Raw genomic sequence first — 26,540 nt, forward strand, 5'->3', positions numbered from 1 at the left:
ATATATAAGGAAACATGCCACAATGCAGGTGTGGATGAAAACGACTTTCAAGCTTCACGGACATCTTTCGGCCTGGGTAACATTTCACTGAGCTAGCGTGATTAAGTGATGCACTGATTCTGTATCAACAAGACCAAATTTCTGTAAATACTGTATGCAGGTGCACCCAAAGGAAATAAGGTTTCTCCAACAGCTGTTGTGTCTGTCCATGCGTGTGATAGTGTAGATAGAGTTGATGCATGTGAAAGTGGATCTCAAAGTCAGACAGCACTGTACCTCATGTTTGCCTTTCATCCTGCACACTCGGATGTCGTTCTTATTGGATTCCCATGTCCGTTTCTGCCAAAAGAATGAACCACAGTCAGATTAAGTTTATGTGTGTGCGTGTTGTCAGTTATTAGTGCATTTTAGGTTTTGTGTGTACGCAAGCGAGTCTTACCTTGCTGTAGAACATCTCATCACCTGCCATGTTATCCAGCTCCACTCTGTACAAGTCATCTCTACAACACACACAACACAGCAAATCAGTGGCCATTTGATAGGAGTATATTATTAGGATAAGATATCTAATATAGCTGTAATATGAACCATGTGTGAGGAAGGCGCCAGCAAATAGCCAGGTTTCACAGTCACTGTAATTCATTTCAGAATAAAAGTGATTGAAAAACATCTTGTTTTAGGATTTTCTCTGACAGCAGATGATGTTTTTCCCATTAGAGAGGGCAGCTTATGTTAATACTCATTTGGCAAGAAACAAGTGCGTGTGTGTATGTGTGCGTGTGAATGTATGATCTGTGTCGTACAAAACAGTAGCCTGCTTCATCTCTGGTAGAATGAAAGTGCTGCTGCTGCTGTTGTTGTTGCTGTTGCCTTAGAAACAAAATGTTATCAAAGCACCATTTCTTCCACCTGTTTGTGTTTTTTTGTGACGCATATCTTCTAGTCAAACAGGCAAATGCCGTGGAATTTAAACTGTGTTTGAAATGTGGAGTTTCTCATTTAAAAAAGGTGGATTATATAATTTCTTTGTGTCATTTGTTTGGTTTAAAAGGCTTCATTTCAGCACCAGGCACAGTAATCTAATGGTTTGCATACCTCCTTCTTCAAGTGGAGGCAGTATTAGATTTTACAAGGTCATGTTTATTGGGATTTATATGAGCCTTGTATATACAATGTTATCTACAGTAAATTTGTGAAAATCCTGTAAAGGTTTGCAGGTAAACTATGTAAGCATGGAGGACCAGATCTGGCCCAGGAAGCAGTATTTGCTGTTGTAGAGCTTTTCTTATTTTCTGCATATACTGTGTGTATGAGTATTGTGAACAAACAGGTCTCACTTGACATTTAACATAAAACTGAATGTCCTCTGCAGAATGACAGCAGATGGAAGCTGTGGCATCAAATGAAAGCAAAAGGATATCAATGTGAGAGCGTCAGTAACACACAGTTGGAGGCGGTTGCCGTTGGTTACCTGGCTCCTATGTAGAGTGTGCGGTTGACTTGGAGGACCGTCTGGATGTGCAGCTCCTGTCTCTGAGCTGAACGATGAGCTCTGCCCAGGAACACTGGATACCTGCGCACAACTGACATGCACACACAGGCAGACAAATAGAGTGAGGCGCTCACTAAAAGAAGCTAGAAATGAAATGCCTTGCTCAAGGATACTTTGACGGCCGATGACACAGAGCACAGCGTACACCAAAGAGCTCAGGCAGGCCATAAAACAGATTGTCTAACCTTCACTTTAATAGTGTCCTCACTCATTCTTGATGTTTTTGTTTAGCAAAACAAAGATAATGGGCAGAGACGAATGGTGTAGCAGTTACAGCACACCTAAACACTTTCATCCTCCTAGTGTTTTTTTTTCTTTTGTTGTTGCATGTAGCTCCATAATGAGAAAAGCTGCATGTAATCATTATTGTTATTTCGTTGTGCAGAAGAGCATTCCCTCCCTCTCCTTACTACATTTCAGATACATGAGAGCGTGCAGATGAGGTGGGGAGAGAAAGTGGCAGTATCAGACTCTGAGAAAGTTTCAAAGAGGAGGACGGCAGTCTCCACAGGGAGCCCTCATCATCAGGAGACAGATTGGGAAAACGTCTCATTGTCCTTGACTGCAGGGGAGGGAGGGAGGACGTAGCCATCCATCTCCACCTGTCTCCTCCCCTTCTCTCCTCCACCCCTCAGCCTTCTCTCTTGTCATCTGTATCACCCCATCCAATCCAATTGGCTCCCACTTTTTCATCTCCCTGCTCCTCTCAACATCTATACTAATCATTTCTCTTCCTTTCTTTGTTTCTTTTAAGCTTTCTTTCTTTCTTTCTTTCTCCCTCACATTTATTAATCTACTGTACTGCCATTGAAAAGTAGAGTGAAGGCTCTTTAAATTTATCTGTATGCTCGGCTACCTTCAAAGCAGCTCACACCAAGGCTCTGAACCTTGACCCCTGATTTCCACATTCACCATGGAGCCATTCATCAATGCTGCTCATACAGCCACGCACTCCCACATACACACACACACACACACACACACACGCACACATGCACACACGCAGCAGGAAGGAGACATACCCTCAATGGGGACGTAGCTGAGGGGACCTGGTTCCTCTGGGAACGAGCCATCAACCAGTTGAAGCAGCAGGAGGAGAAATGTGAGGGGAGGGGCTATGGTCGCCATGGCAGCAACACACATGCACTGTTAACAGAGAGAGAGGGGGGAGAAACATTTCATTGTTGTGCCCTCAATATTTTTCTGTGTGCGTGTGTGAGAGTGTGTGTGTGTGTGTGTTGACATTTTGACAGATTTCTTGTTCAACAGGTCTGTGTGTGTGTGTGTGTGTGTGTGTGTGTGTGTGTGTGTGTGTGTGTGTGTGTTGTGTGGGCATCTAATTCTCATGTTTTGGGGACATAAATCTGTTCATACAGTCTCACTGTGGGGACTCCTCTTCCTTATAGGGACCAAACACAAGTCCCCATATTGAAAATCATTACATTTTAAGCTGTAGACTTGGGTTAAGGTGTGTGTGTGTGTGTGTGTGTGTGTGTGTGTGTGTGTGTGTGTGTGTGTGTGTGTGTGTGTGTGTGTGTGAAGAAAGGGTCAGAAGTGCAGCAGGGTGACTGCTGTCACCAACCTTTCTTCAGCGGGGAGCTAATGTGTTTCTATTGTCTGCTTAGTGGTGTAATGGGGATCCATTGTCAGAAATGTCACTCCATTGTCAAACAGTTTGAATTGAAAGAGATTCTCGCAGCCATATAACATACCGACAGACAAAACATTCACAATATTACACAGCCACTTTGGGTGGTAATGTTCCTTTCTCTAAGTGTGTTTCTAGGCAGACATATGGAGGCTGTATTACTGGTGATTAGCAATAAAAAAGGACTAGCTGGTCTTTACAGAGAGCAGAAAAAGGAGGGATGGAGGGAATGACTCAGGCAAGCTGGACAATGTCTCTCTAAAGGCCAAAAGTCAATAATGCCCTAAATCATGAGCAAAAAAAATAGAAAACTTGGTCTTCCGGAAGTTAGGAGGCCACGAAAGGTTCATACTGTGCAAGATATGTGCACACACACTCAAACACACATACAAAACAGGGCTAAGGGCCTTCAGGCATGCTAGTGGCTCTCTGAGGCTGTTCTTCAGCACACAGGTGCAGTGAGCTAAACTCTGCCACCAGCAACTAGCTCACAATAATAATGCAAACATGCTGATGTTGAGCAGGTATCATCTTTACCATGTTCAGAGTGTTAGCAGACATACAAAGAGTCAAAAAGAAGGCCCCATGCTGTACATCAGCGTCCCTTTCACCTATAAAACCAAGACAGTGGAATAATGCTGCTGCACACAAGTTACTACCAGTCATAAATTGTGGCAGCCGTGCCATCAGACACATGCTTAAATGCAGAAGCTTTTCTGTGCATTTACTCAAAACGCCTGTGGCTCAGCTACACAGCCTGCTCGGTACAGAGAACCGTCTTTGATGTGAGAATACTTTGAAAAAGACGATGAGACATGAAGAGAAAGGCAGAAAAGATAAGAAAAACGAGGAGGATAAAAGAAGGGTGGAGTGCTCAGTTTTTGTCTCGATTTGTGAGAGTCCTGCTAAAATCCTGGAAAATGCAGTTTGATGGAAGTGAAAGGAGGGATAGAAATTGAAGAAAAAGATGTGAACAATGTGAATGCTGTTCCCATCAAATCAACCTGAAAACTGTGTTTCTCCCCAACCCCTGCTTATTTCCTTTCATCCTCCATCTCTCTCCCTCTACCACCAACCTCCTCCCTTCATTTCTCTTTCTGGGTATCTCTCGGCTTGTCACCTCCAGGATAAAAACCCTACGACTCTTTTCAAAGATAGAAAGCCAGGCAGAGAGGTAGATGTGTTAGTTGCTAAGGTGATAACAACTGCTCTTTGAAGCACACAGATGTAACAAGCACATACTCATATACATAAGCACATTCACCTGTGTTGCCAACACTTCAGACTGTGCATGCATTTGAGTGACAAGCTGTTTGAAGACATCGGTGATGGGTGGGGGTTACATGCTATACACTGGGGGCCACTTCAAATGAAATTCTAGCCCAGAGTTTGCAGGTTTGACATCTTTAAGCCCTCTCCTCATCAGAAGCATTGGAGGAGCCCTGAAGGGGGTGGAGGGGTGTAAGGTTTGTTTCATCTGAGTCTCCATTGGGATTCCCTGAACTAGAACTAGATTGAGTCAGGTTTAGGGTCAGGCTCATTTCATTATGGCCATTTCATGGGAGGGATCCAAATGTGATGCTTAAACCTTAAATGAAATTCCGTTTTCTTGCCTGGACTGAGAGGATGGATGGATGGAATTAAATGGCACATGTGTTCCAGTGAGATTAGGTGTCACATGGTTGTGGACCAGCTTGGTCACATTAACCTCTCGCCACTGAGTGAGGCAGTTTGCTCAAAAAAAAAAAAAAAAAAAAAAAATCCCACTCCTTTTTGTCAGCCATAACTGAACACACAGACACGACACACATATTTTCAGATTCAGCGTGACTTTCAAAGGATACCATTATCTCTGATGTCCTTCACATAATAAATGTCCATAAATATGTTTAGAAATGATAGAAAAAGATGCCCATGATAACTCAGGACCTGCCTCAGTATGAGTACGTTGCAGGAATTATTAATATTTATGATGCCAGTTTGCAAAAATGTAAACAAATATAGACTAAAAATGTCCTGTCGGAGCTGTAGCCCACAGCATATCTCACATGGTGACATTTTACTTCCTGCTTACATCCCCCAAAAACTATGGAAAGTGTAGCTCCAAAATTACTGTACAAAGTATGTGTTTCATGTGCTATCACTATTTATAATCTTCTTCTAAGGCTCAGAATGTCCCATTAACTGTCCTCTAATGTTTGCTCTGTGTTGACAACTTGTGGACATAGACAAAAAACTCAATTTCCATTTTGAATTGCATAAAACAATTTTGTTGCATGAAGATGTCCTAAAAAATGCACACATAAAATTAGCAAAATGATAGCATTTCTAAGTACATTTTTCTCAAAATAACAATGGTCAAGCATGTCTGCCTCTTAGGTGTCATAAGTCTGCTAAGAGGCAGCAAGTAAAGAGAGAAAAAAATGAGCAAAATAGTCAAAAACACTCAACGTCCCTCTTTCCTTCCAACACACTAACAAACGACCTGCACATGCTACATACCAAAACTCTGCAGCCAATCATTGATGGCACCTCCTCATTAGAGTGTGTATTGATTAAGGTTATTGATCTATAAGATAAACCATCGGATCTGGGCCAAGGCCAACATATTAGAGCTCTGCTGCTGGCCAGTGCTGTGACAAAGGCAGTATTTCTCTGGGCTATAAAAAGAGGGTCGGGGCAGTGCTCAGACATTTGGTCATCAAGGGGTCTGATTTTTCCCTGCTGAACCGAAAGACAGAAGAGAGAGAGAGATGAAGGATATCAGACAGAGATGGTTTGACTAACAGACAAGAAAAGAGGAAGAGATATACCGCCTGCTACAGACTTCCAGAGCATCACGCTATAAAAAATAGACTGCTGGTGACAGAATGAGTATCAGGAAATCAAGGGAAGAGAGGCGAGCATGTGGAAAGAAGAAAGGCTGTTACGTTATTTGTGTCAGATCATGTTGGTGTGATAGGATTAAATGGTGTGACACTGACACGGTTATCATGGGATGCATGTAATGATGGTGACAGCCACGCAGTGTAATCCACCCTCATCAGGCAAGCCATTAGCAAATCACCTGTTAACACTCACATCATTAACCAATCAGCAGGTCATCTGAAGAAGCATGATCACCTTCTTTCACCTCTTATCAGTCTGTCCATATGTTTCGTTCTCATCAGCTGGGACTGAGCTCCATTTCATAAAGTCTTTTCCTCCAGTGTGCTTTTGTTCACCTGCCTTATCTGATCAGACAGGAATGACAGGGGGTAAGCAGCATGCTGGAAATTTCTATACAACCCCAGAATAAGTCAACCAGCTATAAGAAAAATATCTGTTTAATGATTATCTACCTAATATTTACCCATGCTCTCATCCTAAAATGCCTCAGTGGCCTTAAGTGTATATTGGACATGCACATATTTGCACAAGGCATCTCAACTATTAAAGCTGCTGAGCAAGATCAATACACTCTCATCCTGCTAATCAGACAGAATAAAACGCACCGTCCCTGTCCGCACTGAGGAGCATTTATGAACAGCGAGGAAACACTGAGACATACAAAATAACAACATTACAAAAGGTTCCCGTGGTACGTTTCAAGGCGCAGACACACAGCGAACCAAACCCAACCTCACTGATGCTGCAAGCACTGTTGTCGGGATGCTTGAGCCCTGACCTGTGCTGCGCTCAACGACAGTACGGCCATTAATTAATCCTTTCATATTTGTGTGTATGCATCTGCGTGGCGGTAAAATCTGAACACATCTTTCTGTTGACATTTTGCTTGCCACTGTATCTGAACTGTGCTTTCTCTCTCTCTCTCTCTCTCTCTCTCTGTTTTCACCCTCTGTCTCTCTCTCTCTCTCTCTCTCTCTCTCTGTTTTCACCCTCTCTCTCTCTCTCTCTCTCTGTTTTCACCCTCTGTCTCTCTCTCTCTCTCTCTCTCTCTGTTTTCACCCTTTGTCTCTCTCTCTCTCTCTCTCTCTGTTTTCACCCTCTGTCTCTCTCTCTCTCTCTCTCTGTCCTCACCCTCTGTCTCTCTCTCTCTCTCTCTGTTTTCACCCTCTGTCTCTCTCTCTCTCTCTCTCTCTCTCTCTCTGTTTTCACCCTCTGTCTCTTGCTCTCTCTCTCTCTCTGTTTTCACCCTCTGTCTCTCTCTCTCTCTCTCTCTCTCTCTCTCTCTCTCTGTTTTCACCCTCTGTCTCTTGCTCTCTCTCTCTCTCTCTCTGTTTTCACCCTCTGTCTCTCTCTCTCTCTCTCTCTCTCTGTTTTCACCCTCTGTCTCTTGCTCTCTCTCTAGCTGCTGCAGCCACTCCACTCTGTGCCTTTGTTACCGTAGCAACCAATAGCAAAGCTAGGCAGAGATGTTCTATTGCAGTAAATGTGCAAGCGAGGAGGGCGGGTTCACCCTCCAACACACACACACACACACACACACACACACACACACACACACACACACACACACACAAGCACACATGTGTGAGCAGACACACACGTGTGCACACACTGATGCATACGCTTAAGCATGAACCCAAATCCGTCTAACGTTCATATGAGTGTGCATGAACACGTACATGGACACAGATACAGGGAGGTTGGGGTCCCCTCTCTCTCAGCAAGGAAGGGGGGATGGGGGAGCTGCAAGCATTTTGTCTCCACATTATCCACATGCTGGCAAGACAGTATAGCTTATTTGAAATCAATAGGTCAACAATAGAAAATAGTCACTGAAAACACAAGCATGCATTTATTACAGATTCTCTAGGAAAAGACGTTTACTTTTCATGGGGTTTCCCATTCAAAGATGTAATACTTCAGTCTGAATGGGCTCGCCGGGCGATCACTGCTCCGTGTTTATGTGAAACCATTCAGACTCATTAAAAAGAACATTACTGGACATAAGCTGTGATGCCACAAACTTTAATTTGCACAAAAGGAGGTAAGTCTTTTTTCTTTTTTTTTTTAATGTCTCCTGTCAACAGAAGCTCTGAGACTTTGTCGTCCTCTGATTATTATGACAGGTTACATTGAAAAAAGATGGATCAAGAAAGTTAAAGTTGGATTGAAAAAAGAAGATATATCAACATGAAGACTTGGTTGAAACAGAATGCTTTACACCCTCATTTCACTTGTAATGCACTTGCTCCTTGAGGACAGTATGCAGGTTAAAGCCTGGAATAAAGTAAGATGGCCTAAGGGTAGAAACACAGACACAGGCTAAACTGGGAGAAGTGGGTCACCTTCACACTTCAGTCCTCCACCCTACAAGTACTATGGCTTCATTAATAGACTTAAAAGAGATTTCCACTGAAAATGGGAAGCGTGTGAACACAATGTAACCATGAGAGATTTCAGATTTCAGCCCAGTACTGATTCCAGACAACATTAATATAGCACATTTCAGACAAGCATTATGTTCATCAACAACACCAGGAGAGGCATTATGATTATGTACCAGATGTTACTCGCAGGTGTCTCGCCTCAAGCTTCAAGACAAAGTTGTAGAGAGAGTTCCCAAGTTAAAAAGTCCGATCAATGTGATACCCACAGCAGCTTGTTCAAATTTACTTCACTCTCACAGGTTGTGAAACTTCCTTCGAGAGAAAATCAAATACAATCCAACTAGAGCCTTTTATGCACTAAGATGCATTTCAGACAAGATAGCTACTAAATAAGATAAGAATAATTAAAGAATTAGAAAATAAGAATTTTTACACATCACAGATTACATGCTAAAAACACACAAAAAAAAGCATGGGGCATCTGTAACGCTGACCGTATGGATGTTTTGAAGCTAGGATTTGTTGCTGTCATACCTGTTTTTTTTATTTTTGTTTTTAAAGAAACTGTATATTTTTTTTATTTTATTCATCACAAAGACACATGGCTGGAAAGGTGAAATCAGAAAATAGCAATATATCTGCTGACCTTGTATTTCAGGTAGAAGTTGGGAACTGTCTCACTCCAGTAAAGAGTTTTGGAAAACCCATTTGACAACTGTGCAGAAATATGGGCACTTCACACTGGTTTCAGCATTGGTCAGACTGGCACTCAGTTGAAAGATGTATGACTAACACACCAATCGAAAGAATCCAGAGGTGTAAAAGCTCAATTTTTAAGATCCATGTAATAGTTGGCTCACCCGGCTAGCAGTCTTTAATACTGACAACATTATTCGCTCACAACTGTAATGCTTTTTACTTTGAGGTGTCGAGGTGGATGAGAAGATTGCTAATGTTATCACTCTAGATATCAATGTTCTCATCTGACTTTCCATTTGAAAGTGAATGAGCATATTTCCCAAAAGGTGAAAGTATTTCTTTAAAGAGGCCAGGTTACCCTTTCCTTTAGTGTGTTATTTAGATTTTTTGTGCATGTAAAAGCTCTACAAAGTTACAAAGTCTGTGCCAAAGGGAGCGATTCTCTCCCACAGGAAACACTGCTCCTGAAACATCTGTTGTAGTGAAGTCTTTTCTTCGTTGTTTCTTTTTAAGTTATTGTCTGCATCAGTATGTAACACAGCAACACCTCCAGCTAGGTGACCGGTGACCGTCCCGCCCACTAAAACCAAGTGAATCTACCCCGCTGTCTGCCACCGCTGTATGAAGATGTGGAGAGTATAAGTAAAGTACGGCAATTTCTCTGCTGTTGGCTGCAAAACCCAACACAAAAGTCTTCATCTACTCCCACCAGTACAGGCCAGTGCAACTCGCTACATCGACCCCCAGCCTCAGAGGACACAAAAGCTGAGTGGATTAAGTTTATTTTTGATGGAAATGTGATGAAAATATCCCCACAACGGCTGATAAAACTGGACTGGACTGTGCATTTTTTTCAAGTTCAAGGATTGATCAATACCCTGCTCCCTTCAAACTTGGCAGCTGTAAGTTTTGCCATGTTTTATGTCGTTTTACTGTATATTTTGTAGTTTAGCCTGTTGAAATTTGCATATTGCATGGCTAATGAGGCCTGGGTGATGGGACAATCAAGAGAAACAGTGTAAATGTTAAGCCTCGTGTAAAGCCAACTAAACAAGTGTAGGAGTAGTGGGTTGGATGCAATTAACTTATTTTTCATGTTGCTTTGTGCAGAAAAGTATACTACAAGGCTAGTGTTAGCTTGATTGCAATACAGACTGTGTGTGTGCGTATGTATTGCTCTGGTATGTAAATGAATTTATACATGCCCTGAAGATAACGACATGGTTACATGTGAAAAATAAATCAAAATGCAGGAATTTGTTTGCTTGGTAACAGTGTGCAACTTTGATAAGCACCCAGCAGCTAGCTTGCTCAGACCATAAAGCTATAACGTTAGCAGCAGTGAGACCAAGGCTAATATGGATTAGAGTCCTGCTCACATGGGGTGGTGAAGTTTTTGTTAAAAGTGGTTACTGTGGTGACATTCACAGAAGAAGTGCAGCTAAACTCAAAGCACTGACAGAGCTGACCATAGACACAGCAGTGCTTACAGCAGTGCCTGCTCAGGTCTGTGGGAGCTGACCAATCAGAGCAGACTGGGTTTTCAGGAGCGGGCTCTTAAAGAAACAGGAGGTGAAATGGAGCGTTTCAGATGGAGGGTGAATAGAGGTGCTGCAGCAATACACAGTATGAGAAAAATAATGCATTTTTTGAAAATTAAAGTATGCAAACCTATTCTAGTAGACTCCCCAAATGATAAGAATTTTAATGTCACATAGTGATAGTACATTTTAAAGATTACTTGCTCAGTTGGAAAATCCACACAATGCTGTAGGTGTGAATGTGATATGCATGCCGGTATTGCCGGCTGGGGCTTCAGAGTTTGATGCAAGTTCAAAATGGTTGCTGTGGGAATAATTATTAGTAGTATTAGAAATCACCCATAACAGGTTACTGCACCGGTAGAGGTTCATTTCTCTTCAGAGTGAGGAGAAATGAACACACAGATATTTATTCAGATAGACAGACCTGTTCACATGCATTCATACACAAACAAAAGGAAGAGCAAATGCATTGTCGCACATACCCAACCATGCACATACACACAATCATGCTCTCTTCAGCAGTGGAATCACTGTGTCAAGTCTTTATCTTATCAAGGTGGAGGTGATATTCCCTCAAGTGGCTGCCTGTCTCCTTAAAGCAGGTCTAATCAGAGTTAAGGGAATCTGTCTTTTGCTGTTAAATATCCTAAAATACTATTCAATCTACAGGGTCATTTATATGCTAATGAAAAGGTTACCTCTGCATAGGCCTTTGACGCAGCTGTGTGCTGCCTGTTAGGTTGTGTGTGTGTACAAAAGAGGAAGAAAGACAGAAAGAGAGAGATGGTGAGAGTGAATGAAAGAAAGGATGATGAAAAGAGAAGATGGTAGCACAGAGAGAGAAGAGAGATGAAGGAAGAGAGAAAAGGAGATACCAAGGCAGGGAGGAAAGTAGATATTCCCCTGGGTAAGTGCCATAGGTAATTAAAACAGGATGGACAGAGCTGGAGTCTAGCCAGAGAGAGCTCCATCTCCCCTCAGACTTCTTCCCCAATCAGGCCTTCTGCCTAAAGCCAAATTGCTGCTCGTGACAGACACACAGTAGCCTATGGATGCAGTGGGTTTTCAGCTTATGGTTAATGGACATGTTCATACAGTGGGATAAACACACACACTCAGAATTGCAGGTGCAAAGCAATCAAACACTGGCAAATGATAAAATGTGGGTAAGAAAAACAGGTAATGTATGTTCTCCTGTGCTGCACTGAGACAGAAATGCACAGAAACGCACTTGAAAACAACAGCCACACACACACACACACACACACACGCACACACACGCACACACACACACGCACACACACGCACACACACACACGCACGCACACACACGCACACACACGCACACACACACACACACACACACACACACACACACACACACACACACACACACACGTAGATTTACGGTGCTGTACAAAGCTGCAGCAAGGGCAAACGTTACTAACCAGAGTTTGACTGCAGTAAGCACATATACATTCACTGCACAGCTCTGAGCTAGAGGCGAGCACATGAGTATGCAGTGCACGCACTCAGACACACACTATGAGCATAGAGTCAAGCACACGCACACTCCGGTACGTACGACAGCAGTGAAGATGAAGATAATTACACAACGGGGACATTGGTTTTTAATTGGACCTGTTTTTAATGCTGTTATTCTGTTTTGTCACAGTGTTAACGGTTCACTTTGTATCGTGCAGGGTAGTCCATGACATCTGTCTGGAGGGAGCATCTTTCATTCTGCTTAAGCATGTCTTAAGCAAACCTTGGTCATTTTCTAATATACATTGCAAAGATGAATCATCTTAATGCTTGATTATTTTTTTTTTCATATTAACACACCAGCCATCTTCTTGTTATATTTTTGGTTTTGTTGCTTTTTATATTTTACTGACCACAGCCCAACATCTCCCTGCCATTTCATTTTTCTACTTCAGTAATGACTATGCTAAATAGGCTGTGCTAATGTCTCAACGTGGCAGCCATTACCATATATCTCATACGCTTTTAGTGGCTTCTCTTGTGCTGGCGTAGAGGGAGGCGCAGGCTGAAAGGTAGCTCATATTCTCGTTGCGTTGTTCTTTGTGTGCTGTGATCACCAGTAAGGGTAAATATAGCTCTTTTGGCAGAAGCCTGCTAAGAGGATCACAGCTCACAATAGGTGGTCTGCACACAACAGACATCAAAATGCCAACGAACCAGTTTGTGGATTGACATGTGCACACGTGCACATGATGCATGCGCGTACAGACACACACCTACAGCTTACACGCCCATAAGCAGAGACAACACCTCCCCTGAGAGCTTTCTCTCCACCTCGCAGGTATAATTGTGTTTCTTCTCCTCTCCTCTCAGTTGTGACTGGGCCCCAGATGAAAAGACATAATTAAAAGAGAAAAGTTGTGTTTGTTGCAAAGAAGGGATGGGTGTGGGAGAGGACAGGATGAAGGAAGGAGAAAGATTAGCCATAACAAAGCTTCATCAGGCTACAAAAACAGCTTGAGTAGCTGGGAGACAAAGGACTCGGATGCGCCTTTATCTCCCAGTAAAAAAGTCCTCCAAATCCTTGTGGCTAAGCTGCCATAACTAAAGCCCGCCATTGGCTTAGGCCTGCACTGAATTTGTTGGACAACAAAAGCAGAAAATATGAGAAGATAGACCAAGCACCCGAGAAATATATATACCTCCATTCATTCATTCTGGAATTTCCCCTTGCGGGACTAATAAGGGAATATCGAATTGAAAAAAAAAATTGAATTTTCTGCAAAGAACTAAAAAGTCAAGTGCCTTAGTGGTGGCATTTGAGAAAAGGTTACTTTGTTATTTGCTTATTTTGTTTGTGTGTGTGTGAGATGTGTGTGAGTGCCTCAGTGAAAGCATGAAGTGGACGGTCATTTTCTCCCTTCGCAATTTCGCGATGGAAATGAGATCACAGACGGTAAGAGATTACGCTACCTTTATATTTCTAAGTTGAAACAGCTGCAATATCACTCGCAACCAAAATTGCCCGGCAGTTAAACTGGCAATTTTGGCTGAATGCGAAGAGAGTGAACAACGCACTGCAAAATGAACGCACATGTTAGCATGTTATAGCATGTGAAGAGACAGCAAAATGTGCACAGAGATTCATGAAGAACAGGCTGCCCCTCAGGGGAGGAGTCAGCGAAGACGGAGTCATAAAACTGAAGATGCATGGCCACTGTAAAATATATAAAGGGTTTTTACAATAAAAACAACTGCAAGGCATCAATATGGTGTACATGTGGCTGATACAGCAGCCAAACCCTCCTGGTGCAGCCACCATGGCCACCTGAACATGATTTATCTTGCGGCGTACAGTTTATGACACCATGGACATCTTACAGTAAAGTCATAAAGCTCCTCGGCTTGTGTTCTACCTATTACCTTGCTCCTCTCCTTTTCAAACATCTGGAGGGACTTGTCGGAAAAGCCCAGTTAGGCTCCTGAAAGCTTCTCACATGAACACAGAGAGTATTTTCAATAAGGGAGTTTATTTTAAATACCTGTATCAGGATAAGAGCGAGTTTCTGACATGTAAAGAAAGTATGCCTGCGTGACTCCTGACCCTCTGGCCCTCATAATCCTGCACAATGACTCCCTGAGGTCCACACTCTGAGGACCCTGCTGGAACAGGTCACCCAGCAGATGCCTGCCCAGTCAGATTCCTTCAGATCTCATTGCCTGGAGGTCTGTGGACTTCAGCACCATTTTCAAGTGTTGATTTTGCTCTAAAGAATCCCACCAAACCCCACCGCCAGATAAACACTGCGCTCTGCGTGAAACTGGAACTTGAAAATATACTGTGACTGGCTGCTTTTGAGGAACATAAGCATTCCTTCCAATCTCTTGACACTAATCATAACTTTGCTTTATTCTGTGACCAGATTAGAGAATAATCCGGTCTACTTTTTGATGCACAGAGAGCTGCTTACTTTAGGGCAGATGGGAGTTGATATAGCAAGTTTTGAAAGTTACTTAAAGTTCATCTAAACAGTAAAAAAGCATGCATTAACATTCCTTCGTACATAAGCATTGAGTGGGAGGTATTTCCAGGCTCTGAAAACAAGGAAGTCTACAGTGACTGTAAGTTAAAATGATTGACAAAAATTTAAAGAAAGGCATCAAATTTAAAAAAAAAAAATGCCTCTGGTTGCTTTCAAACAGTGTCCTGGTTGAGAGAAGCAAATCCATCCCATTGTTTCATATGAAGTGGAAATAGAAAATTGAAGGTTTAGTGGCAGCTTCGAGCCCCACAGTGTTAAAATCCAGGAGTGTGTGAGTCAGTCAGTGTTCCTCTCTGTACCAGAGGTAAAGAGAAGCGATTTGTCGCCGAATGCTTGACGTATTCTCTTGGCGATAGGAACAGAGAAGCTGTTAGGTAACATCTCTCTTTCCAACATCTTGTCTGTTTCTTCTCACTCTATTTAACACACACAAAGACACACACACACACACACACACACACACACACACACACACACACACACACACACAGCAGATCTCAGACAGTCATTCTACACATTTCTAGAAAACTTGCTCCTTAGCAACCCCAACATACTAATCTGCCGTTGAGTTCCTCTCTTTGTGGGTAGGCTGTATTATGCTGCAATCCAATCAAATTTTTTTTTTTCCATGCTTGAGATGCCCTGTTTTCAGCTTAGCATGTGTGATTGAATAGGGTCCTATGTGATCAATAGAGCTCATTAAATGTCCCTGTGGGCAGTTGTCTCGCCCTGAAGCTCTCTTAGATTGCTTTTACCTACAGCCTGCTCTGCCTTTTTGCTTCAAGTGGTTCCAACTTTGTTTGCGGAATAATTAATTTTCTAATTGAATTACTCAAGCCTGGCCTTTGTGTGCTATTTTTCTCGGTGTAGACTGATGTATCCATTCGGTTCCCTTCAGGACAGGCTGTGGGTGTTTTGGTGTGAGAAGGCTTTGGGATTGCTGTATGTTCGGGATGGGCGGGTGTTAGACTGCCTTCCAAAGGGAGGCTGAAGGAAACAGTGGCTGCACCTGTTGTTCCCTGCGGTTGCTGTGTGGTGGGGTTAGCACCTGCTCACGCGGCTGCTGTGTGGCTGTCTGTGTGGGCAGCAGGGATAACAGGGAGACCATTCACACACGCTCAGACTGCTGTCTGCAGCCCCTCTCCCTCAACGCTCGTTCACTCTGCGAGCTCTCTGCTCCATCATTTCTTGTTCTGTCTTTTACAGCCTCTGCCTATCCCCCGCTGTAGCCTATATGCCAGATTGCTATCTGCCACACTTTATCCTTTGTATCCCCAATCTGTCTGTCTGTGTTTCTGTCTCTCCCTCTCCTCCTCACCCTCCTCCTCCTTCTATTTTTTTTTGTCTCCAGCCATCTCTTTTTGCCTTTCAACTCACACAGAAACACAAACAGCAGCAGCTGGGAGCTGTTATAGTCCTTCTGTGGAACTTGATAGCTTTTAGTGTGAAGGATGAAGTTGTAAACAATAAATCACATGTAACTACTAAATAACTTAAGTAAGAACTGGGACAGCAGAGAGTGAGCTTTTAACTTGGGCCATGTGCAGTGTGGTTATAGGTAATTTAGTTGACAAGTTATTGTAAGTGTGCAAGACACATTTCAGACAAAGGCTATACTTAAGAGCTCTCTCTGGAGTATTCTCCAGGTTTTGTCATCTTTAAATCTGTATTTACAAGAAAAATGCTGAGAGAGGGGCTGATATTAGGTATCTATGCCTAAATTACTAATAGCCATCTTAAATTTCAATACCACAAAATAGCGTGCTCAGCCCGTCTGTCATGCCACTCCTGTTTCTCTAATGTGAATGAGTGATGACATAATTGACTTTATGGGCTTCCAAATCATCACATGTGACCTTTACTCTCACGGGAACCCTTAAGCAAACATGTAATAAAGCAGCACGAATGAAGTAAAACATTTAAAAGCAATAAGGCTTAAATCACGACCTGTCATCGGGGTCGTGATCTAAATAAGAATTTCACTCACGCTTTGTGCTCGTCCTTGCGATGCCGCGTTTTTATGTGCAAGTATTGCGAGCTCTTTTTTGCTGAGACATCACTTCAAACCTATACATGACAGAATCAGCGCGGTAAGATTCTGTGCAACACGTGAAAGAGCAATGATATGCAACGAAGACATGCAAATAAAAAAGCGTCAAAGTTGCAGCAGACACAAAGAGCAGTTCGTGTCCACAAAGGTCCAGGCGATGCCAAACAGACACCTACTGGCTCACCCGGAGGAGAAGCCTAATAATGCAGCATCGCGCTTGGTGGTGGCTGTAAAAAAAAAAAATGCGCACATGCTGTATATACCTGTTCATCCCGTCCACCCCCCCGTCTCCCTCGCACATATCCATCTCTCAATCCCACCATTTGGCACACTCACCGCACCAGATGGCCAGGTAGGGAGGCGGAGGCAGGTGCCAGTCGCCAACTCGCCTTCTCCGGTCGCTTTTCTTCCTCTCTGTGGAGAAAAGGGGTGATGGATACCACGGCTCTCGGTATCCACAGTCTCTGTGAAATAACGGCAGCTCCTCAGCCGCACCTCACCTGTCTCTTCCCTCTACGGTTCCTGCGCGTCGCCGTAGCATCACCGTTTACCGAGCGCGTCCAAAACGCCCAGTCAACTACAAAACGCCTTTTTTCTACACTGGAGAGGAAGAGTCCGTGTGTGGAAACGGTAACCTACTGAGGTTTTCTGTGGTCCAGAATACGTCGTCTTACCCGGTTGCCTTATTCAGACCCCTGCAAAATCCCAAAGCCTCCAATTGCGGACTGTATTAAGTCCTCTGTTAGGGGGACCGGCCAGTTGTCTGCACTTGGTCAAGCTACGGCTTTGAAATCAGTAGTCAGCAAAATGCAATCTCCTTTTTAAATTTACAGTGGCGAGGTGAAATGTCCAACGCAGAGCAGTCACAGTGACAGCAGGGGCCCATAATTCACACCCCCTGAAACACAGTCCTGCAGTGGATCAATGATGAATGGAGGATCTCTCTCTCTCTCTCTCTCTCTCTCTCTCTCTCTCTCTCTCTCTCTCTCTCTCTCTCTCTCTCTCTCTCTCACACACACACACACACACACACACACACACACACACACACACACACACACACACACACACACAAGACACAGTCTGTGTCAAGCCATTATTGAAATATGTCTTTGATGTTCAGGAAAGTTGTAAGTTTAAAATGCATAAATTATGCAGAAAGCGGCGTAAGGGAGTAATATGGGAAGCATATTGCAATAAATACAAAAAATCTAGAAAAATGAATCAGAGATCATCACTACAACGCTGACAGAACGTATGAGCTTAAAAAGAAAAGTTTTAAAGATAAAGAAACACAACAGCACTCTTAAGGAAAATGATCAAATATTGAACAGGAAGAGGTTTGGATCACTGCTGAAAATAGTGTCACCAGTGCATTTAAGATACTGGTGTGAACGCATCTTGCAAACTATGTGCACATACACATTAGCCATTTATTAGTACAAGTACTTTTCTTAATAATTGCTTAATAGTTCTACTTCTCCTCTACATTTCAGGGGATAACATAGTACCTTTTGCTCTGCTACATTTTTAGATTTGAATAATGAACTGTTGAAAAATATGATGCGTTTGAGAGTTTTTGCCCAGCAGTATATGAAGTAATTAAAACTGACTCCCACTTCACCAGCTATAATATTAAATGTTGTTTATCATCAGTAGTATTAATCAAATAATAGAATCTTTAATAATACAACACCGAGTAGGAACACATTTTTACACAATGACATTTTTCTGATAAGACTTCTACACTTTTAATTAAGATTTGGAAAGCAGGGCCTTATTTTGATTTCATTGAGGTATTGCTTTTTATTTGAGAAAGGGATACTGAATGCTTCTTCCACCACTAAATCTGGATTTGAACTGGGTTTTAAACATTTAGACGCACAATTTTTGTGCTATAGGCTCATTTTATTTTTTTTATTTTACGGTTTCCCGTATTGGATTGAATATGCTCTCTCTCTCTCTCTCTCTCTCTCTCTCTCTCTCTCTCCCTCTCTCTCTCTCTTTTAGTTTTTTTTGCGTTTTCTCCCTCGGGTTTGTTAATATTTGAAAAAGATGATGTATGTTTGATGTTTAACGACAGACTACAATCTAATGAATTCATAAAATAAAAGCATAAGAAAAGCCTATTTTACCTACAATAAGTATTATATTATAAGCTGTAATAACCTTGATGGAATCAAAACTGTGAAATGTTGTGAAGCCTTAAAGTGTTCAAATATACACGCGATATGTGATGATGATAAATTATATCAAGACATATTGTAATGAAGTTTTGAAATGGACCAGACCATTGCGTCACTTCCGCCTTTGGTCGGACAGTAGTAGAAAAAAAAAAAAAATCTGGTTGCCATGAATTTCAGCTAGCTAGCCACCGATAACTGTCAGTACACTTGAGTAAAAACATCCATGTCAAGACACAAGCGGGATCTTCGGAGTCGTGTGCTGCTTCTGTGTACATTGAGGGGCACACCAGCCTGCCTGCCAACCTAACCTTACTGTGAATCGGTAAGTAGCTAGCTTTTAGGCTAGCGAGGTAGCGGGCTAGCCGCCGCCGCTAGCTTGTTGCCTTGCTAACGGTAAGTGATGATAATTTTGACTGTTTGCTGGCATTAATCTGTTCCGTGAGTAATATCCGATAACAGCAGCGACGTGTTACGTGTCTGCCTTTCCAGTTGAATGTATGTTATGTCAATATACTGCTCCTATTGTGCGCCCACATCACTGGCTAACGTTAGAGGTTAATATCGTTGTTAACCATGTAGCCTCCATTAGCATATCAGTCGCTCCCTGTCGCTCTGTGTTGAGGGGGTGTTGTAATTAGTCACCAGTGTCCACGATCACATCAGGGCATCTGAATCACTTTAATCCCTCAGTGAGATTTTTGCAGCCTCAGTACATGGATAAATGCATATAACTTTCGCCCTATTAAACGCTAGTTAGTTAGACACAGGCGCTGTAAAATGATGACAATAACAACTGACGTTTGAACCCATGTAATGAGTCCTGGTTGTATTTTATCTTTGAATCAACGTAATCTCTTTCTCATAGCTATGATGTCAGGTTACCATTTGCTCTTTGTCCAGTAACTGTATAATGTTATGTGTTCCAACAACTATATTTTAGAAAGCAAGAATGATAGCACAGCATATTTATCATGACACTTAATATCAGTGCGTGAAGGCTCTGGAAGAGCTACATTACAGGACCATGCCAAGTTTATGGTCTATCCTTTGTGGCTATAAGTTGTCATGTACAGGATGTTGCCACGTGATGTCAAGCCATTTTAAGATGTTACCATTTCTTTTTATCCAGATCCAGCTGGCTAAGTGACTAGATCAGAAAACCTTGGCACCGTTGTGTGCCAGCTCATTTCAAGACCCAGGGATTTCTGAATCCAGGTACGTTTATTACAGGATAGCTGTGCAGGGCTCCCCCCAGGAAATTGGTTAGGGGAGGAAGAGGTGAATTGATGTTAATCTCTTCTTTTCCAAACATGTAAAAAACTTTTTTGCCCCACAGTTTTGCAGCATTTTTCTCTGATTAATAACTGCAAACATGGGGTATGATGGAGGAATGAATCACCTGCTTAGCCTGCATATCCTGACACATAACATATTGTAATCAATGTTGTTACTAGATGATAATTTGAAAATTCACCTCATTGATTGAATATGTGGCCTTTGCCTCTGTGATGTAGTGCTGCTGCTCATTTTCCCTGAAGCTTAATAAACCTGATGTTATATTTCATTAAAATGTAACATTTTCTGATGACAGTGTTGTGAATCAGAGTTGAAAGGCTTTGCTTCTTGCATGCTTTTCTTACTGTCTCTCAGCCTTTTAATTACTCCACCTACCATGTTTATTTTTCTACCAGAAGATGAACGGTCTGTCCATACGAGAGCTATGCTGCCTGTTCTGCTGCCCCCCTTGCCCCAGCCGCATTGCAGCCAAACTGGCTTTCCTCCCTCCAGAGCCCACCTATGCCCTTCTCCCTGACCCAGATCCAGTTCCTGGAGCTGGAACTGCTCCTGGATCCAGCTCTGGGGCTGCTGTGCCTTCTCTTGGAGCCCCAGGACTGCGTTCCCGGCTCAACACTGGGAGTGGAAGTGACAGAGGAGTCGGAGGTGTTGGTGGAGGAGGTGGTGGTGGTGGAGGAGGAGGCGGAGGAGGAGGTGGTGGTGGCGGCAGCAGCAGCAGCAGCAGCGGTGGTACCAGTGGGGCTGAGGGCAGGTGGAAGCTTCATCTCACAGAGAGAGCAGAGTTCCAATATTCACAGAGAGAGCTGGATGTGACGGACGTATTCCTGACCAGATCCAGCCGAGGGAACAGGGTGGGGTGCATGTACATCCGATGTGCCCCCAATGCCAGGTGAGACACACACCACCCCCTGAGCGCCTCAAGAGTGAACGTGCCTGCACACACATCACAACCCTGTATCTCTGTGATTGTCCTGTTCTTTAAGTAGGACAGCTTGCTTTTCTTTTGTTAGATCCAAAAACATCTGTATTTTTCTCTGTCATACAAATGTATCCCATCAACTGTGGGCTTTCCGGGACAGCAGTGTCCTTGTTTAGCCTCAGCCTGCTTCTTAACTTCCTTTTTCTTCTTCGTCCTTTGCCTCTCAGGTTCACAGTGTTGTTTTCCCATGGCAATGCAGTAGACCTGGGTCAGATGAGCAGCTTCTACATCGGTTTAGGCACGCGCATCAACTGCAACATCTTTTCCTATGATTACTCAGGCTACGGTGTTAGCACTGGCAAGCCCTCTGAGAAGAACCTTTACGCTGACATTGACGCTGCCTGGCATGCCCTTCGCTCCCGGTAAGCAGGCAGAAACTGTCCATTCCCATTCCCACAGGGTCCGAAATGAACAGCCAACAAGCACCAAATGCCAGCTAAAGTGTCTTCAGTAGATAAATCAGTGAGCGTCACTCACATCACTGGCCAGTAACTTTGTCAAAGTAGCATTTGGTTGGCTCAGTTATACAAAAATTCTGTCCCTGCTGACCACGGTACTCTCTCTGTTACCATCAGCCAGTCAAATCAAAGCTAAACAATGGCTCTGTATCAAACAGGCTGGTGATTGGCTGTCACATACTGTGCTCCGCATGAAGTGGCAGCGTGTAAAATTCTGAAAAACATTCCTCCTGTTTATCTGCGTCCAGCATGGTTAATGAGCCTACTGTTAGCAGAAACTTACATTCCCAAGTGCAACACAGAGGAACTTTGAGGCCACTGAAAAATTACTATTAAAAGACATAAGACAACAACCATTTTCACTCCCTGATTCTGTCCTTAAGACACTTTTTAAACAAGGTATTTATGCTGCATTGGTGTAAATACTGGCTGGTAATAATGTTCCATTTTACTTCTTTTCTTTGGCTTTGCAGCCATGGGCAAGTGAAGTGTCATGCTCTTTGCTTATGATGTTCTCTTTCAAGCTTTGTCTATTATTAACATGAAACGCACTGATAGTTCTTGTTTGTTGGTTTGAAACAGTAACTGAATCACACTAATCTGCATATGGAATTAATAAACACTTGTACACTGCACAGTACTCCCTCTGCATATTTGCAGAATGAAATGGATCTTATTCTGATATTCTTATCTGACGTGTGTGTGTGTGTGTGTGTGTGTGTGTGTGTGTGTGTGTGTGTGTGTGTGTGTGTGTGTGTGTGTGTGTGTGTGTGTGTGTGTGTGTGTGTGTGTGTGTGTGTGTGTGTGTGTGTGTGTGTGTGTGTGTGTGTGTGTGTGTTGTCTCAGGTATGGCATCAGCCCTGAGAATATCATCCTGTACGGACAGAGCATCGGCACGGTGCCCACAGTAGACTTGGCCTCACGGTTTGAGTGCGCTGCTGTGGTCCTCCACTCTCCTCTCACCTCTGGCATGAGAGTGGCTTTCCCTGACACCAAGAAAACATACTGCTTTGATGCCTTCCCGAAGTGAGTTCCTCAACAGAAAACCTGTTTTAGTTTTATTTTCTGTGCTGTCATTTAAATACGATATTCTTCACAAGAATGCACTTATTGTGAGTCAGGCTGGACAGAAATGACTGTTAAATGAGTAAGTTTGGGTGATGTGAGATACATTGTGAGATGATAGAAATTTGTCTACTGTCAGATTTTTCCTACCATTTCTATCGATTTTCTTCACCCCTTTAATATCTCTGGTTAAATTAGACCACTGTGAGCAATGTTGTACCTCATTTAATGAGTTTACAAGATGTTATTGTTTATTTTTTATGTGGATCCCCATTGGTTGTTACCTTGGCAACAACTACTCTTCCTGTAGTCCATATTTTGCTGCAAATGTGATGAAGTACCTTCATTTGTCAGATATTTCCTTTGCTGGATTTGCCACAAACACAATTTATTTTAGGTTTAAATGGCATCTTAATGAAATTTCTGATAAGTTTTACAATATCATGATAGATGCTTATAGTGCACTGTGGTGTATTTAACCGTATCTTGATTTAACAGTGATTGTTAGTAACATAATTAGCATTTAGATGGACAGCAATGAAAGCGGATCTGTTTTGGAAACCATTATAATCAAGCAGAGCTGACTGCGTCCACTGTTCCCAAAAGACAGGTTTTAGGTGTCATTCACTTTAATGTATCTCAAATATGTTGACTGAAATGCACATTGTCATTATTTGCTGTTGTTGGCCAAACAGATGGAAACTACCTAGTTGCCTGGTGCATTAATAGCCTCCATCATTTTTTCTTCCAGCATAGAGAAAGTGTCAAAGATCCCATCTCCAGTGCTCATCATCCACGGTACAGAGGACGAGGTGATCGACTTCTCTCACGGCCTCGCCCTGTTTGAGCGCTGTCCCAAGGCTGTGGAGCCCCTCTGGGTGGAAGGTGCCGGTCACAACGACATTGAGCTTTACAGTCAGTACCTGGAGAGGCTACGGCGCTTCATCAACCAGGACCTGGCTGCACAGCATGCCTGAGAAACACACAACAGCCTCTCTGTGTTCGTATGAATGAAACTGTGCGCGAGTGTGTGTGCGTGTAAGTGAGGACGTCGGCATGTTACTAAAGTATGAGTGAGAAATTGACTTAAAAAGGATGTGTGATTTTTGTCACATCTGTGTGTCTTTCAAGCAGCACACCTTTAGGTTACTTTTCAACACAACGTTTGTTAGAATAATTTCCTGTTTTAAAGGTGAGAACCGTTTCTAATACATCACCCATCTGTGTGGTGGAGTGCGGTGAAACACTAAAACCAAGAAACGAGATTCTACAGCTTCACAGATACAGTTTTTAACGTGGGAAACGTTCTGAATTGCAGCTTTAAAATGGGTCACTCACATGAACTAAGAAGTACTAACAACGTGCTCTGTGTTAAAAGGCACACAGATGTAGTTTTAAAGTATGTCAGTGAACGTATGAGTCATGGATGCAAGTGTTGTGTATATTCATATCTGAACCTGTGACACCTGAATAATGTGTGCACATGTTCCTATGTGTGTGAGTGTGTGTGTGAGCGAGGCATTGCTGAAAGAAATGAAGGACATCCTGATGACTTGGACAGCTGCAAGTGGAGGAGGCTTATGGAGACTTATCAATATTGATGTTTTTTTTGTTTGTTTGTTGTCTTTTTTTGCGTGTATGTATGAAGAATACCTCCACAGCTTGACCAGTTCTCTCACCGGTGGACAAACACTGGTCAAGCATGTACCGCACCCCCCCCCTTCCACTCCCTGTTTACCTGTTAATGGACATCCATCTGACTGCCAGGGCATTTCCCAAGTTGTCCAGCTAACAATAACCTACTTTATCTGTGTGGTTTGGGGGTCCATCTCCTTTCCTTTGGTGTCAGTTATGGTGGATGAACAAGGACTAGTCTGGAATACTGTCATAGCTCGAATGGCTGTTGGGTATCTCATACTTTCCTTCATATTTGACTCTGATAAGATCACAGAATGGCCGGCTTCCACTTCATTTCCTGGCTGTGCTGTAGCTTTAGCCTTTTACTGTCCACAGAATTGCAGGCGCAACTTACAGGGAATTATCTTGATTTCCCTGTATTGCTTTTTCCCATCCAGTCCTACATATTTGTGATCAAGAATGATTGTGTGGTTGAAATGGAAACAGGCCTTTGAGAGCCACATCTCTGTTCATGTGGACATTTCTTTGGCATCAATAGAACAGCTGTAGAAGTGCAGTTCTACTTAGTTATTTTCATGTCACATTAGACCAGTTGGCTCTACACAGTGTGTAATCCTTCAGTATTTACTGAAGTGTTGGGCAGGCTGCACTGGCTTGGGAACAGCAGGAATAAGGCAGATTTAAAGGAGTAGTTTGACATATTTGAAAATGCGCTTATTTGCTCTTTTGCTGAGAGTTAGACGAGCTCTCATCCAGAAGTGACTGCACCCATACAGGATATTTCCTGGGATATTTTTGGGAACTTTAGAGGTTCTAGCAGGTGGATTTTGTTACGTTTGTGCAGAGCCAGGCAAGCTGTTTCCCTCTGTTTCCAGTCTTTATGGTAAGCTAAGCTAACCAGCTGCTGGCTGTGGTTTAGTATTGCACATGAAGGCTTGAGAGAGGAGTCATTCTTCTCTCTAACCTTTAAGAAAGTGAATAAGTGTGTTTCCTAAATATGCAACTGTCTGAAGTGCAGCTGTTGAGGAGGTCTGTGAGTAATTTGTCTCTTCTGGTGAACATGCTTTCTTGGAGCTTGATGCTCTGGCAGGATTCGGAGGCTCTAAAGGTAGAAACAGACAAAGTAGCTGCTCAGTTCACCAAACTAATGAGGATCATGTCCGTTTTATCCAGAAAAGTCTTTTTGCTTCATCAGAATCTCTTTTGTGTAATATTGATTGAACGTGTAGTCTTACAGCACAGTTCATTTTCCAGGTGTTGTTCCAGTAGCTCTCATTACCACAGCTAGTCCGCCCCCTGTTCTCAATTATCCTCAGCACATTTTTTTTCTGATGTTTTTGTCTTGATGTAATTAATCTGAACGTGTTTGACGTAGTGTAGGGCCATGGATTTTGCGTCTCAGAACCATGCGTGTTGACGTCGTGACTAACAATGTGATTCAGATCGGGTGCCAGGACGGGACATCATGCCTACTAGCTCTGTTTAACCTCTGTGGCGGCCCTAAATGTACAGGAGCTCTCTTATGGGTGGCAGCACGCTTCATGTCTGACACAAGCCATATTTGAGCCTCTCACTGTTGGTGTGGTGCAGGTTCCACCACACAAACACACACACCTTTGCACATCATCACACATACACATACATTCAAACACAACATACACATGCACAGACACGTAATACATGTACTGTAATACACAGTATATTTACACATTTATATATATCAGATCAAGCATGACAAAAGCAGGTCTTAAGTTCAGCACTATTGTACAAAGCATCCAAAGTGTAATAAGGGTATAAAATGTAAGTTTGTGTGTCTTCATTATTATTGACTGTCTTCTACAGGCCAGCATTATGGATACTAACATCACATTCGAATAAGTAGTTCCAGGCCCCGTGCGTAGACCTGAAAAAGTACAAGAGCTGGTTTTATGGTTGCATGCTAGCACCATATTTCAGATCTACACAAGGTGTCTGCTCCATGGAAGACTCATCAGTTTCAGTGATAGTAGCTGCGTTGTTTTTTTTTGTTTGTTTGTTTGTTTGTTTTTTAAATAAGGGAACATTTACTGAACTAGCACTGATCTGATTACTCCATTTTGGGAGTACAAGTGGGGCTTGGTA

At 42.8% G+C, this 26,540-nt stretch overlaps 2 protein-coding genes across 2 annotated transcripts in view; one reads left to right on the forward strand and one right to left on the reverse strand.

Moving 5' to 3' along the window:
* The window catches only part of LOC139338876 (semaphorin-6B-like), a 32,371-nt gene extending 14,641 nt beyond the window's left edge, over nucleotides 1-17,730 (reverse strand). The window contains exons 1-5 of the mRNA XM_070974201.1: nucleotides 17,134-17,730; nucleotides 2,575-2,698; nucleotides 1,472-1,583; nucleotides 440-500; nucleotides 277-339 (exon numbers count right to left, since the gene is read on the reverse strand). Of these exons, the coding sequence (XP_070830302.1) occupies nucleotides 277-339; nucleotides 440-500; nucleotides 1,472-1,583; nucleotides 2,575-2,695 (357 nt within the window). The 5' untranslated portion in view covers nucleotides 2,696-2,698; nucleotides 17,134-17,730. The remainder of the gene's footprint in view (nucleotides 1-276; nucleotides 340-439; nucleotides 501-1,471; nucleotides 1,584-2,574; nucleotides 2,699-17,133) is intronic.
* A 1,389-nt stretch (nucleotides 17,731-19,119) lies between these two features.
* Nucleotides 19,120-25,101, forward strand: LOC139339502 (alpha/beta hydrolase domain-containing protein 17A-like). Its single transcript, XM_070975155.1, has 6 exons — nucleotides 19,120-19,305; nucleotides 20,113-20,198; nucleotides 20,675-21,168; nucleotides 21,426-21,620; nucleotides 22,563-22,742; nucleotides 23,533-25,101. The coding sequence occupies exons 3-6, from the start codon at nucleotides 20,678-20,680 to the stop codon at nucleotides 23,756-23,758; spliced, it is 1,092 nt and encodes a 363-aa protein (XP_070831256.1). The 5' UTR covers nucleotides 19,120-19,305; nucleotides 20,113-20,198; nucleotides 20,675-20,677; the 3' UTR covers nucleotides 23,759-25,101.
* Nucleotides 25,102-26,540: the final 1,439 nt, after the last annotated feature.

This window comes from Chaetodon trifascialis, chromosome 11, assembly GCF_039877785.1.
Source record: "Chaetodon trifascialis isolate fChaTrf1 chromosome 11, fChaTrf1.hap1, whole genome shotgun sequence".
NCBI lineage: Eukaryota > Metazoa > Chordata > Actinopteri > Chaetodontiformes > Chaetodontidae > Chaetodon > Chaetodon trifascialis.